General features: G+C 42.9%; 1 protein-coding gene across 10 annotated transcripts in view; it reads right to left on the minus strand.

Moving 5' to 3' along the window:
• NRG1 (neuregulin 1) overlaps window positions 1–15,988 on the minus strand; it is a 532,697-nt gene that overhangs the window by 19,673 nt on the left and 497,036 nt on the right. For 6 of the 10 annotated variants that reach the window (XM_075931340.2, XM_075931337.2, XM_075931336.2 and 3 more), the window contains 3 exons: window positions 12,608–12,666; window positions 5,602–5,625; window positions 918–1,020 (listed from right to left, as the gene is read on the minus strand). In XM_075931340.2, the coding sequence (XP_075787455.2) occupies window positions 918–1,020; window positions 5,602–5,625; window positions 12,608–12,666 (186 nt within the window). Of the gene's footprint in view, window positions 1–917; window positions 1,021–5,601; window positions 5,626–12,607; window positions 12,667–13,212; window positions 13,281–15,988 lie in introns of all 10 variants that reach the window. The other 4 variants (XM_025183080.3, XM_025183084.3, XM_075931339.2 and 1 more) reach the window with 4 other exon arrangements.

Below are 15,988 nucleotides of genomic sequence, written 5' to 3' on the forward strand. Positions count from 1 at the left end.
TGCCTAGAGCAATTGTGGTCAACTTACAATAGTTTATTTTGATGTTTGGTAGGTACAATTAGAAAAGGTTTATAAAAGCAGCTAAAGAATTTGACAGCGCCAATCCTACCGACTTCCATTGGGACTTGCTCCTAAATGCCTTGCATTAACCGTGTCATTTAGAGACGTTACTGAATGTAACAGCTCAAGTGTATTTTTACCACAATTTCAAATTCAATCCTTTCGTTTTTTGGATTTCCAAGCCCTTACTGATGTCGATCTTGCTCTCAAATACTTCCAAACCAGTCTGATGTTTTTCCTTCTAGTCTCCAAAGTCCACACCTGATACTGAGTGAGATCTGTATCGGCAGTATTTAATCTTAGGCCAGGTCTACACTACAGAGGAAAGTTGAATTAAGATAAGCAACTCCAGCTACAATAATTATGTAGCTGGAGTCGACGTCCCTCAATGCAAGTTTCTGCGTGGTCTCTACAGCAGGAGCTCGACAGGAGCAAACACTCCCATCGGTTTCCCATACTCCTCATGGGGAGCACCGGCCTGACATGGGTGCCCTCTGAGTTCGATTTAGTGGGTCTTTTCTAGACCTGCTAAATCGACTCCAGAAGATCGACCGCAGCAGTGTCGACTTTCTGCTTAGTGAAAACAAGCCTGCAGTGTGCTGATTCCTGTTTGTCACTGACATTCGAATTTAGAGAAACACAGATTCTGACTTTGCACCATGAAATCGCCATGCTTACATACATGCAAGCCTATGGCAGGTTCCAATCGGACCCTGTCACCCACAATTGTCCAGTGGTGGAAGTGGGGTGACAGGGTCAGTCATTTGTCATGGGGAGGAAGGGTTCAGCTGTGAGAGTCTGCAGCAAAAAGCCGCTTAGGGAAAACCACAGAGATAAAAAGGAAGAGAAAAGTTTACTTGGTTTTGCAGTAGGCCACAACACACATGATGCCAACTACTAGGAGGGCAATGCAGATGCCAGTTATGGTCAAGACCCTTTTCTGGTACAGTTCCTCTGCTTCTAGAAAGGGACAAAAACAGACAAGATTACAAGATGCAGGCTCACACCAGACAGTAAAACAAGCCCACAATTACCGTGCACGTTGGGCAAAATTCTATTGCAGGGTCGGAACATAAGCTCTTAACACAATATCAGTGGCTAATGGGGGCCAATAAAACGAAACAGGTCAAATAAAAAGCAATACTTCTACTATGAACAAGAACAAATCTCCAAAATGAGACTGTTAAAACTGACAAAATGCCAGCAGTTGCTGAAACTCAAAACACAATGAACTTCGGTACTTAAGTGATTTGAAAATGCTTGGGATATTTTGCTCCTGCAAAGACAGCTGGAATAAAGGTTACTTCCCAGTTCCAGAAAGCAAATTCATCATCTTTTCTTTTGTTTTAATATTCAGGGTTGTCCCTTCCCTCCCCCAGTCCTCCCTCCCAAATCAAACGTATACATCTCAGCGGTCTTTACAGGAGAAATTTCAGAGTATCCTTTCACATTCCTAACATGAGGTTGGCTTGAAATTGTAGCACCAATGAAAAAGAGACAAATGCTCTGTGGGCGCTCAGCATGCTGAGCAGTTGAGCCCCTTGTCCCAAAATATGGCATTAGCAACTATTAGTGACGCACTGTATCAAAGAAACACGGTGTGATTCCTTACCTATCCAGACTGGGATTAAAAGAACAGTCCTAGCTAGAGTGTAGTCTTGCCCTCTCAAGAAAACCTACTCTACTTCACTGATCTCATTTGCAGAGATATTTCCCTGTTCTAAAGAACTCGTTAGCACCAGCCGTGTTTGGGTTGGCTGAGCCTTCAGATACCGTCATCGGTCACAATTGGCAAAGCGCCCTTGTCTAGTGCAGTAGGGAAATGTTATGCTTGGAACTTTGACCTAGAGAGACGTAGGCCCAGATCCTCAAAGGCATTTTCAGTGCTCCACTTTCACAGAGTGGTGCATTGGGGCCTCTCTGAGGGTTGATTCAAGACACGGCATTGGGAATCTGGCCCCCTTCCCTCTCTTGGCGACTGACATAGTCACGGAGATTGGGCTTTTTATTTAAAAAAAAAAAAAAGATACTGCAGGACGAACTAGTCAGAATTCTCCATGGCAGTTGGGAAAAGCGGACATGGCAGGGATGCCAGTCGGAACTTGGCAGGGCTTCATCGGGACACCAAGTGGGAAACTGCCGTAAGAGAGATTTACAAGCCAAAAGAAATGCAGCTCCCCGCCATCGTGGGGACCGAACAGTGGCGGAAAGGACAGGGAGCGGGAGGGGGAGGGGGTGAAATCTGCTGGCCTGAATCCTGAGGGGGCAGTACTAACTGGTGTGCCCTGGCCTGGCAGTCTGCCTCAGACCTCACAGGAGTAATCCAGTGGCACGGACATACAAGTACTGTTGACTTGACACTGACCTATGATCTGATCCTCTCATAGGGGTTCCAGTCAGAGAAGTTACATTTTGATTAATCAGCTAATCGAGTAGTTGATGGAATTTCAAACTAAAATTCCGGGCAATGGAATTTCCATCGACTACTCGATTAATCGATATGGGGGGGGCACTTGCTATCCTGCTGTGCCTTTGCCGTTGAAATGTACAAGAGCCACTTGCAGCTCCTGTACATTTCAAAGGGAGAGACCCAGCGGGTTTGCTGCTCCTCTCCCTTTGAAATGTACAGGAGCTGCCTGCGGCTCTTGTATATTTCAAAGGGAGAGAGGCAGCAGGAATCCACGCCAGCCGAAACAGTCCCTGCTGGAATGGTTCCCCTCTGTGCCTCTTCCATTGAAATGTACAAGAGCCGCAGACGTCTCTTGTACATTTCAAAGGGAGAGGAAAAGCAGTCGGGACCAGAGCGGGACCATTTCGTGCCCTGCTCGCACCATCTCCCTGCTGCCCTCTGCCTCCCCCACAGCAGCTCATGCTCCCATCCCGTGTTGCCTCTCTCTGATAGAGGCAGCAAGCGGGGGCAGGGGAGGGGGAGTGACTAGTCCTCTTGTCGCTTACATCCCTAGTTCCGGGCAATACAAGTCTCCATTAGTGTCTCTTTAAAACCAGGAGCTAAATGATTCTCTATCTCAGGCCAGGTCTATGCTAGATGCGGAAGGTCGGCTTAAGGTACGCAACTCCAGCTACGTAAATAGTTGGAGGGCCCCCATCAGCAGCCAGTACTGCTCCTGCGAGGAATAAGGGAAGCTGACCCTCTGTGTGACAGCGGGGAAACGTGAATGAAGGTATATCGACTCCAGCTCTGTAATCAATGTAGCTGGAGTTGCGTATCTTGATTTGACCTTCCCCTTTAGCGTAGACGTGGCCTTAAAAAAAAAAGTATCTTCGTTTCTATGATGCAGTGCACCTTATCATGAGACAAACACTTCCTGCAAGCCAACCCCATGGTAAATCAAAACACCGGTAAAGAGATCACGAACACCGTCAGACAAAATTAATAGCACTGAGTAGTAACAGAGGGGAGGAAGAAGTCAGTGTGGTAAAACTAAAATGCTGCAAAATTTATTAAACAACTCAAAATCCAAGAACAGGAAGTCAAAAGAAAAGAGAGCCCAAAACAAACATGACAGACAGGAAAAGACAGAAGGTGAAATTCAGGGAAAGACAAGGTTATAAGTTGAAGAGTCAACTGCAGGCCTGGCACAGCATGCTTGATACTAGAAAAAACAGAGTGAAGAAATGCTTGAAAAAAAGGTTGAAGTGGGATCAGAAGGGATTTCTCATACAGCATAACTCCTAGCCTAGGCTAGTTAGAGGCTTCCGTGAAAGTGCTGAATGGTTAGCCAAGGAAAAGGTGTATTGTGACGGCACAATAAACACACAGGAGAATAGTGTTGAATACAACATATTAAATGTCCATTCCCAAATGATTTTAATTGAAATTTTGGCTTCATGTCTCATAGACTCATATATGTCGTCATATATAAGCTCGATAACATGAAAAAACCCACCGTTTTAAATCAGTGGAAAAATTCTGCTCTCGGTTATATCAGGGTCAATTCTTTTAACTCCAAAGGTACCATTGAGGTTACTCCCGGTTGACCCAGAAGCTAGATTCTCTTTGCGTGGGATGGAAGAGGCGTTTAGGCTTGTGATAGGTCGATGGGTGTGTCCCGTGGTGTCCGCCGCGCACGAGATGTAAATGGACACTGTGATTTGTGTGTGTTTATGGCGTGAGTGTGGCACTGACAGTCCACAATCACTACATGTGTGGAGCACGGTGCTGTGCAAGCACCGGAGGACAAGGCCTAAAAGACTGATTTGAAGTGGTGGAAAGGGGTGTTGGGGTACATGAGACCCAGACCCTAATTAAAAGTGGAGGACACTCAAATATTGCCACAGGGCTTACCCAAGCAGGTCTGATGGCTGGGAGCTACTCCTTTAGTGAAAAGATTCTTGCCTAGTGAACTAATTTCCTTTCTTATCTGGGCCACTTCACCACGATTTCTAGCAAATAATCCACCGTATATTACTGCCGTAATAGGATTTCTCCTACTGCAGCACTGGACTTCTACAACCGAGTGCCCGACTTCTCAAGGCACTTAGCTGCAAACAAGGGTTAGCCCCCCCAACTACCTTTACAAGTCTGACCTTTGCAGAATATTTTGTTTGTCATTTTTGTCTTCCCATTTATAATGGCGAGCACTCCAGAAACTATTTCTGAGCGAATTCCATTTAAATCTGCAATTTTATTCGTCATCTAAATTAAACCTCTTTGCAAATAATGGGATAAAACACCCCTCTTTACTTGCCTAGCTCCTATTTTTGTTAGGAATTGTAGGAATTTCCAAATGAGAATGAATGACTTCAAATTTAGCTTTGTTTTAATCATTCTGCTCGTTCAAGAGACGTTTCACCTCCCGCCGAATGTTAGGCACACAAGCAAGAACAACTCCGATGAATGTGGGTAAGATCAGACTTATATTTGCTTATGAAATGATGCTTATATTTACCGCACCATATTGAAAATGATGCTTATTGCCAGCGTTTTGCCCGTGCACAGTTTGGATTTATTAAGGGATAGATTGAGCCCATTTTGTAGACCTGAGTATTTGAAATGAGGCTTGTAAACTCTTATTCATCTACATAGCTACTGCAGGCAATTAGGTGCTGGCTTAGGCACCTAAATATTGATTTAGTCACTCAAGTTTACTTTGAAAATGGAGCTCAATATTGTTTATTTTGTTGTAGCATTTACCTGGCAATATTATCTTCTTGTCTTTTTTTTTTTTTTTTTTAAATATAGCCCATTAACATCTGCTTAATTAATTCAGTGGGCTTTTCTTAAGCCAAAAGATCATAACTAATGCCAATGTGTCAAGTGTTCAAAGCCATCTGGCAGAAAAGTCTAGCCGGACAACTTCAAGGCTAATGTATATAAAAACGTGGAGATTTAAAGTATCCTGTTATTTAACATTCTAGTGAGTTAATCCCCAACTAGAAAGTTGACAAAGTTTATTGTTATAGCTGTATGATCCCTTCTAAAGCATAAAGAAATTGGTTAGAAATTGAAGGAGGGGGGGAAAAGGTTTTAATCTCTCAGGCTCTAAAATCTGCAGGCTAAAAGGAATGATTGGTCCATACCCATAAATTCAATCCCAAGATGCTCTGCCAATGCAGAAAGTTGACAAAAAAAGAAAGAAAAGGGAAAAAGTTTCAGAAAAGAGCAATACACTGTACTCAAAATCAAATTACACACGAATATTACGGCTGCTCTGTGTCGGCACACGGAAACAGGACAAGCAGCGTGAGGTTAAGGGGGCAGTGCTCAGCGTCTTTAAGCGCACGCGTCCGTAATGGTGGCATTCAAGGCGTGACACACCAAAATGGGAATTTGGCATTGGCATGGGCACAATGCGGTGAATGTAGCAGTTAACCCTTAAAGATCTGACTGAGAGGTAAGGGGAGTGTGGCGAGGCTTGAAATAGATTATAATTGTCAGCTGAGAAAAATAAATCATCTATGGAGACCTTCCAATGAGCGGAATTACCTACCCCTGCTGAAGAGGGGGTTTAGGAAGCGCTAAAATCCAGTTTCTGAAAATCATAGAACACTAGGACTGGAAGGGACCTCGAGAGGGCATCAGCTCCAGTCCCCTGCACTCATGGCAGGACCAAGAAGCATCTAGATTATCCCTGAGAGATGTCTATCCAACCTGATTCTGGTGGGACATGCAGCGTCATCCTAGCATTACTATTCTGTTTGATGGGAATCTGCAGCAAAACCGGCCCTCGTCAGCTTCTCAGATGACTTGAATTAGCAGAGCGCCACCGACTGTTCCACACCCATTTCCACCAGCTGATAATCTGACTGCTCCAGCAAAACCCTCCCACGGTGGCCTGCCGTGCGTCCGAAGGAAACACCCAATTTTGCAGGAGGATGTCTACGAGGAGGAGCGCTGTCCCTGATAAAAATCAATGGTCTAATTTGGCATCTCATAACCAGCCTCTGTAGGGAATGCAGATTGCCCCCGGCTGCATTTTTGGGACAGAGGAGATTGTTTTCCTCCAGGCAGAGCCTCTTCTCTTTGTAGAAGTAAAAAAAGGCCAGATAAAATCCTAGCTCCGTTGGCATCAATGGCAAAATTCCAAGATTTCACTCCTCTGCCCTTCAGCTAACGGGGTTACATAATAAAATTCTCCTCCATCCAAATCCAACAAAATATAGGCTTCTCTTCTCATTGGGTGACTCTTAAACCAGATTGGCTCTCACTTATTACGTTTTTATTATGAAGATTGGAACGGAACCCTATTTTTTTCGAAGGAAGTAGGCATTCAATTAGCTTACACATGTTGGCGAGATATGATGCACAAGCCTTCCCTTGCCAATCAGTAACACTTTAAGGGTTAACTAAATTGGACTCCAGCCAGATTTTTTTCTTGGGAGCCAGTACGACATGCCTACATGAACACTGCTAACGATACCCACGTTAGTTGCACAGAAAGCTTGGTTAAATCTTCAGTCAAATTAGTGACATGCCCATGCATACATATTACTTCATTCATGTGGTTTTAGAGGTAAGATTAACAGCCTGACTGTAATTTAATTTCATCAGAAGTTATTCGTCTCATACAGCTTCTTTTTCACACAAGTCAGTGGAAATTGGTTCTTAAAAAGAGAATATACTCTGGCTGGAAGCCCAAAAGAGAAAACATGCTGAGGAAACATGCTGTGCTCCTCCTGACCCTAGACAGCGTACGACTCTAATTTATCTTTGCTATTCAGAGCGCCAGTCTCTTATTTTGATTAAAAGAAAGCAGAGAAATCCCAACACTTTTCATTTTATAAAGCACTTCTTATGTTGTGTCTGTTCCCATTTAATGGTGTTGTCTCACAGTCATTATATGCAATATGTTTCCTATCGAATGCCTCTCCCCGTGCTTTGAAAACAAATACAACGATTATTTTAAACAGTTCTGTTTCATTATAGATGTAATTTCATTTTGGGCAAACTTTACACCATATAGTTTAAGGGTGAAATTTTTAAAAGTGACGTAGGAGGCTAAGATCCATTTTCAAAAGTGGATTACGGCCAGATTATTATAGGTATTGAAAGGTACGTCTACACAGCAGGGCTAAAGTAGAATTAAGCTACGCAACTTCAGCTATATCAATTACGTAGCTGAAGTCAAAATAGCTTAATTCAGCTTTTGGCATTGTCTACGCAGCAGGAAGTCGAAGGAAGAATATTCTTCCTTCGACATCCCTTACTCCTCGTGAAATGAGGGTTACAGGAGTCGGCGTAAGGAGCTTGACATTTTTCAAAATAAAGGCTTGTAGTGTAGACATGTACTATGTTATTTCAGAATAACGTCAGTAATGCTGTTGTGTAGACATACCCAAAATGACTGGCTCCCATGGAGGTAGATGCTTAAACACCTTTAAAAATCTGAGCCATAGGTAATTAATTACCTTGGTCCCTTGAATCTCAATGGGACAGTCTCCTAAATGGTTTTTGAAAACTGAATTTATGTTCTTAAGACGTTTTAAAAAATGTTCAAGTCTGCTTTAAATTTGAGAAGACAGTAAATGTTTATTTTTGAGTGATCCTTCCCATTATAGAAATATCATATAGTTTTATACTCTCCGGAGCATTGGTTAGGCAATTTATATTGAAAAAAATGCAGCCTTTGATGTTAATCTTGAGATGAGATGAAAGAGAAAACTTCCAAATGTGCCTAAACCACTTAGCAACCTGAGTTCCATGAAATGCCAGTTGGACATAGGCACCTAAGGAACCTGCTTTTGAAAAATTTACCTGAAAACTTCTAATGCAGCTGTGGCCAGGGGTCTAGTTTGAAAATGTGTAAGCTCTTAGAGAGACTCTGCCCATTGTAAATTTCAAAACCTAAAATACAGTTTATATGTAAAAACTGAAAAGCGAAGGAATTACGGGGCAGCAATCAATTTCAGTGAAAGCCGGAGCTGTCATTATCGTGTGGCAGAAGTTAATCAAACCTTGCCTATCATTCCCTGTAATTTATTGGCCAGACAATTCTCAAGGTTACACGACAGAAGATTCTCATAAGTTTCATGGTAAATTATTCAACTATGAAAGATTATTCAACCACGGGAAAAAAAATCACTGGGGTTGGTAAGATTAAAACTGACCAAGTTTAACAAGTCACGTGTACTGCAAGGTCTTGCCTTCAGGAATTCAGGTTTCTTCCCCACGTTTAGTCCCGTCCGCTCCTCGAATGCATTTTATGTGAGGGTGGGCGTGTGTATGTGTGTGCATATATTTTTATTTTAATAAAATAGACTCCCCAGGCAGGTATAGCATACAAACTACTGAGAGACTCTCTGTTAAAATGGCAGCCAGGCTTTTAACTATACCGTTAAATATCCCACTCTTTTAAGCTGAATACAAATGACATTTGGAGCTATGTCTAGATTGGCATGATTTTCCGCAAATGCTTTTAACGGAAAAGTTTTCCGTTAAAAGCATTTGTGGAAAAGAGTGTCTAGATTGGCACGGATGCTTTTCCGCAAAAGCACTTTTTGTGGAAAAGCGTCCGTGGCCAATCTAGATGCGCTTTTGCGCAAAAAAGCCCGGATCGCCATTTTCGCGATCGGGGCTTTTTTGCGCAAAACAAATCTGAGCTGTCTACACTGGCCCTTTTGCGCAAAAGCTTTTGCGCAAAAGGACTTTTGCCCGAACGGGAGCAGCATAGTATTTCCGCAAGAAGCACCGATTTCTTACATGAGATCGTCAGTGTTCTTGTGGAAATTCAAGTGGCCAGTGTAGACAGCTGGCAAGTTTTTCCGGAAAAACTTGCCAGTCTAGACGCAGCCTAGGAGTTTAATAGCTAATCCATAGGTTTTTGTATGGAGCCACCGTCAAACCATCTGTTTCAAAGCTTCTCTTGAAATCAATGAGGCATTCTGCTTGAAATCGTATGGCACACTCTAGCTCTTATACTTTTCTTTTTTTCTATTGGCCCTGGCTTTGTTTAGCATCTGATTTGCTTCATGAGCTTGCCTGGCTAAACTAAATTAAATCAATTGCTTAGTATGTGAGGTACAGCACAAGTCCTTGTCTTTCAGCCTCAGCTATAATGTTAGACCAATCCTTCAGCCTGGGCGAGGGTCTCTTTTTAATTGTATGGCCTGCCCGGTACTTGGTGGTAAAACAGAAATGAAAGAAATGCTTCTTTATTGATTTTTCTGGTTAAACAGTAATGTAGTCCCCCGGATGCTTTCCAGAAGTCTCCTTTTAACATGAGCACTTTATGCTTCAGATCTATTGTATGTAGCAAGTGCTAGAATAAAATAGAATAGGCTGCATTTTCAAAGTAGCCCACGGTAGGTGGATGGGTGCTCCGTACCCACTGAATTTCAATGGGATTGTCAAAAATACCTAAGCAATTTAAAGACTGGCATCTCACTGACTTCTAATAGGCTTGTGCTCCTTACTTCCTGGGAGTATGTCTGCACAGCAACCCCCCCCCTCCCGCGCCCCATACACAACAGTGTGTCTCAGAGTCTGGCGAATTGACTGGCACTCAAGTTGCGGGGCTAAAATTGTAGTGTAGATGTTTGGGTGCCAAGACCTTTCTCCGTTGCCAGATTTCAGAATTTCAGCCTGACTGAGAAGTCAACATTGCTATTTTCAGCTCTGGAAATATTTCTTCACACAACTCACAGTCAACCTGTGGAACTCCTAGCCAGGGGATGTTGCAAAGATCAGGACTTTAACAGGGCTGAAAAAATGAACAAGTTAAATTCATAGTGGATAGGTCCACCAATGGCTATTAGCCAGGATGGGCAGGAATGGTGTCCCCAGCCTCTGTTTGTCAGAGGCTGGGAATGGGTGACAAAGGAGGGATCTCTAAGTGATTATCTGTTCTGTTCACTCCCTCTGGGGCACCTGGCACTGGGCACTGTTGGCAGACAGGCTACTGGGCTGGATGGACCTTTGGTCTGGCCCAATGTGGCCATTCTGGTGTTCTTATGAGTGCAAGCTCTACTAGGGCAAGTCAGTTGACCTGGCTCTGAGACCTGTCTTCTTTTTTTGGCACTATAGATGTACTGTATCCATAGGTGCCTAATCCCCCTAGGCAGTTTGGAGGATCTGGATCCTAGGTGTTTTGAAAACCATGGTCAGGATACCTACCACCCAAAGACTTGTTTAACAATCCCAAGTGCCATAAGAAAGAAATTTAAAACATGAGCAAACCCCTAAATATGTATTTGTTCTGGGTGGAAAAAAAGCACTCATGGTTCATGTCTGAGTCTCCATTTGAATTTATTTGGGAAAAGCATAACTTAGCCTCTGCGCGAGATTTTGAAAAAGAAATCTTCTTCTAACACCTGTTAAAAGCACAGAACATTTGTTTTTTTTTTCAAAATAATAAATTCATATTCATCATTACAAGTCTAATACGCAGGTAACAAAAGCACTGTGCAGCATCGGAAGGTATTTTAGCTTTTTGGCCTATGCAAGTAAGAGGCATTTAAAAACTAACACTCCTAAAAAACCTTTTAAAACTCAGGATAAAATAAATTCTAGAATGCTGCGCAGTCTCATTTCCTGCTATTGCCAGTGTAACTCCCATGAGAGATAATATGAATTATGTATGCACATTCTTTGTTCACTGATGTAAGAGAAGACCTATGTTTCTATTAGGGCTCCAAAATGTCCAGCGTGTGCTAACAGCTTCTTAGCCTAGGTACTAATGGAAAGCTAAACTGAGCGTTCATGCAGTCTGAAATCTTTCAATGCTAGTGAGCGATCCATCAAAAATAGCCCAGCAAGAATTGCTTTTACATCATAGTGTAGGGGCATGCCAGCAAAAATTAATTATGAATAGTGAATGTGCATTCAAATTGTAAACCCCGGGCAATTTCCCTCTGTTTTACATCTGACTTTGTTACATCAGAAGGCACCAAATAAGGCACCACGCATGCAATGTACTTTACTCTTTTTCACCATTAAATAATAATGGTAAGAGTTAGCAATATCCTCCACAAGGAAGTTTATGAAACTAAGGCCTCTCAGACCCCGATCCTACAGGCTGCTCTCTCTCTCTCTCTTTCTATGTGTGTGTGTGTGTAGCACTCCAACAGAACCTACACGGCACACTTGGTTTTTTTGCACCTGTCCCCCATCAGTAAGAAATGTCAAGCAGCATCTTTTATATCCCCTCCCTCCTTCTCTTTATGTAATTTTCTTCCTACTGAAATGTAAAATTTTTGGATAATAAAGGGGGAAAAAAAGCCCTCATTCCTATTTGAGTGTGTTCATTTGAGACACAGGGAGTACATAAATTGTCTTAGGGCATGTCTGTACTGGGAAATTATTTTGAAATAGCTAAATTTGAAATAATAACTCCCGCAATAACAAAATTGAAATAGCACGTCCCCGCTATGGGGGATCCTCAAAATGAGCCTGAGGCAGGCTCTGTTCATGTGGACATGCTACCCCGACTTAGGGGAGTATTGATTTTGAAATAGCAGCACCAGAGCGGCCACACTGCCGCTATTTCGAAATCACTCTTTTGAAATAAGCATCATTCCCCAAGGAAAGCAGGAGTTCGGATTCTGAAATAACCAGCCTGTTGTTTCAAAATAACGGGTTTAGTAGTGTGCACGCGCCGCGTGGCATTTTGAAATAAGGGAGTTTATTTCGAAATAACTGCTTAGTGTAGACCAGGGCTTTGACTTTTATTTTCCAGGGTAACTTATGTCTATCCCTTTATTTGGAAGGTGACTCTCTTCATAAAGATTTTACAAACTGATTGCTGTTTTAGTGCTGGGAGTTTATTTCTTTTAGCAAATACAAAATCAGACTTTTAAATAGAGTTTGGCACTTCTTGGCAGCGATCGTGCTGTAAGGCGTCACTCACTCAGTTTCAGAACACTCCCGAGTCTCCAAAGCCCCACACCTCAACACCAGTCCACCCCACCGAGTTCTGCTATTGCTTTTGTTATCATTTTCATGCAACAGGCAGAGGCAATCAATATTAGGCCTCAGGCAATACATCCAGTTACAGGTAAAAAAAAATCTGCGGAAAGATGCAGCGACAAGAAAGCAGCACTGACTGAGCATGCTCCTACTGAAGCAGAGGCGGAAAGGAAGTGGACGTACTGTAGAAGCTGGCCATTACGTAGTTTTGGCAGCGATCACCAGTAAATTCATTTGGGCACCTGAGAGGAAAAACAAAAAAAATGGTAGAGAAAACAGAGAAAAGAGAAGAGGTGAATATACACTAAGAAAGAAGCTTCTCCAGCGTGAACTGATTGGACTTGGTGAGTTCACCTTCAGAAACGGAAGCTTGGTTTATTTCAGGGATGCGATCAATTCACCAGTCCCAATTTCCAGATCGCTTTGGCAAAATGCAGTTTGCAAGGCAGCTAGAAATGAAATCTGTACAACAGTCATCTCAATCTACATCTTCCGTTAGGGTAACAATTTGCAGCATTTCACCAACCACACATGTTGGCTAAGTGAAACAAACAAACAAAACCATTCTCTTGAGAATGAAAAGGCTCCAGTTTAAAAAAATAATCAGACAAATTGGTCCAATTTTTGATACTGAGAATGCCATGGTGTACAGATTAAAGATTAAGAGAATCAAGCCATAATCAGAATCAAAGGATGCCAATTCCAGCTGAACTGTGAAAACACCAAGTAGCAGTGATTTTTGTTGCTGTAGTTGGGGAGAAAGCAAAGTTCAGATTATTTTAACATACTTTCTTGGTTTTGGATTTTCATGGGCACAGTGTCAGTACATCTTGCTCCAGTGAATCCAGGTTGGCACCTAAAGGGCAAAAATGTGATAAGCAATAGAACACCAAGACCACTCAACTATCAGACTGATATTTGCTTTCCTATGGAACACGCCCAGAGACTCTTTAATATCAGTAGGGATACGGGAGGCAGAAGCTAATGAAAAAGTATCAGGAAAGAAAAACATGTCCTTGGAGAATTATCATTGTGTGAATTTAAAAAAAATGTTATTTCAGAAAATCTGCATCTTTTTTTTTAAAAAGTCAGCTGTTGTAAAAATGGGTCAGAGAGCCAACGCGAGGTCTTTCAGTTAACGATATGGTGTTGGCCGATAACTGACGTCCTTCAGTTCAAAAACAAACGTACACTGCAGAACCTAGGGAAATGCTATGGACTCTGTTTTTTCTTTATCAGCACGTTCCACCTTCAAGTTCATGATTGGATTTAATTTTTTTAAAACAAAGCTTTGTTCTGGGCAGCAATTATGGCAAAAGGTATCAGAGAAATGGAAAAGCGGCAGCAGCGGAGTAGAAATAAGTTGCCTCCTTTCATCTCTCCGGGCACACGGTGCACATATGGTCATCCTCGGAAAACCACAATATGAGCTCCACTTTGGTTGTAATGAGGCTCGTCTCTTTCTCATGTTGTCCATGACCTCTGCCAGCTTTTCCTTCTTCCTCATTCTCCTTGGCCCCAATGCAGCTTTGGACATGGTGCGGGACATCATTCTGTGTGGTCACTGTAGCTACACAGGTTTCTCTGGTTTCCTCAGAACATGATTCTGACAGTCCTCCTATGGGTTAAATTCTTGGCCATCTGCTTTCCTCCAACCTACCTACCCCACCTCAGTGCTCTGTTAATTTATCTACCTTTTACCTTCACGCTAAATCAAGTTACACAGGAGCTCCCTGCTATTTTCTGTGGCTGCGTTCCTGGCACCACTGTGAATGGCGAAATTCGTGAATACAAGGAACTGCGGCTCTCGGCTCCCCCATGGTGAGTTCCTTGCAGCTCCCGAACTCACCGCAGCTGCTGGGAGCTGTGGGGAACTCACCGTGGGGGCCAGGGTGAATTCTCCACGGCTCTTGACCCCCGCAACTCCACCCTCTCTCTAGGCTGGGAATATGGGGAACTGCAAATAGTGATTCTGAGATTTCATGAATTGTGAAGGTTCCCTGTATTGACACATTTAAAAGGTTCTATTTATATCAGTTTAGTTGTCTTCTGTTTGTTTCTCAAGCACTCCATCGACTTGCTCCAGCCTGTTTCTTTTAACCCAGGTCTACATTACAGGCGAAGGTCAAATTAAGATGCACAACTTCAGCTACGGTAACTATGTTGCTGGAGTTGAGGTACCTTAATTCAAGTTTCCCCACCATCCTCACAACAGGTTGATGGGAGCAAATGCTCCTGTCGGCTTCCCTTACTCCTTTTGAGGAGCAGGAATACCGGCACAGAGGGGGGCGACGTCCGAGTACAATTTAATGGGTCTTTACTAGGCCTGCTAAATGGAACTCCGGACGAACGATCGCGGCAGTATCAATCATCTGCATAGTAAAAACAAGCTCTAGGATCTTGTCTCATAGTCTCTAATGCTGGCCTCCCATTTGTGCCTTCTTGCAATCTAACCACTCTTAAATTGAAGAACATTCTGATCCAGAGCTGCATTCATCCAAAACAGTCTTCCTGCACCTCTACAACCCACTGCAAGATCTGCCCTGGCCTAGCTTTTTAAAGTCCTCTCTCCCTCTGTGCAGCATTATCTCTAGCCTTAACTAACAATAAGGACATTAACACCCAACACTTATACAGCAGTTGTATTTGTTATCCTGGTAAAGTGTTTGGAATACCATACAAAACACACTATACAAGATAAACCGCACGGGATTTACTTTCTTTCAATGCTGGCACATTTTGGGTGTCTGAAGAGATTTCTGATAAACTGATTGTTGCAGGGATGTATCTGGGCCCGGATCCTAAGAAGGATCCCTTGGTAGTAGCATAGATGAACAAAAATAAAGAGCAAAATAATAAGGACAAATCTCTTGAAATGTCACAGAGGAAGGTTATGCCACTGGGCAGGGAAAGGGGTTAAATTTGGATATGTCTGAGCAAGCTAGAAGAAACAAAACAGGTATATAGTGGTGTTGTTTTTTTAATTCTTATTTTACACTTGGTTTATAGTGTTAAGTATAGGTTGAACCTCTCTAGTCCGGCGCCCTCAGGACCTGACTGGTGCCGAACTTGAGAATTTGCCAAACCTTGAGAAGTCAATATTGTCTAGGAGCATGACCAACACTTCCACTACTTCCTGGGCTCTTAGAAGACACGTAGGGGTAAATTAGAGCTAAACAACACAACACAACACTGAGAGCCAGGACTGGTGGCAGTAAACAGACTTTATGGGACTGTGGGAAACTCAGCCACACCCATGATAAGTGGACATCTGGCTAACTAAAATCATGCCGGACCATGGATGCTGTTGGACCAGAGAGTGCCGGACCACAGAGGTTCAACCTGTCTTCATTCTCACAGTAGTAATGATGATACTTTGCTCTTCTCTAGTGCTTTTCATCACTCTGTCTGAGACATGGTGTTCATACCTTCTCTGGACGCCAATCTTCTCACTCAGGCCACCGGTCAAATGAAGTTTATGAGCATTTTGCTGCTTAAAAGGCTAAGGATCAGGCCTGCAGGCTCCTGGTTCTATTCCTGTTGTCAGCAGTAGGTGCAGCTGCC

The sequence above is a fragment of the Pelodiscus sinensis genome, chromosome 6, assembly GCF_052426305.1.
Source record: "Pelodiscus sinensis isolate ZL-2025 chromosome 6, ASM5242630v1, whole genome shotgun sequence".
NCBI classification, from domain to species: Eukaryota; Metazoa; Chordata; order Testudines; family Trionychidae; genus Pelodiscus; species Pelodiscus sinensis.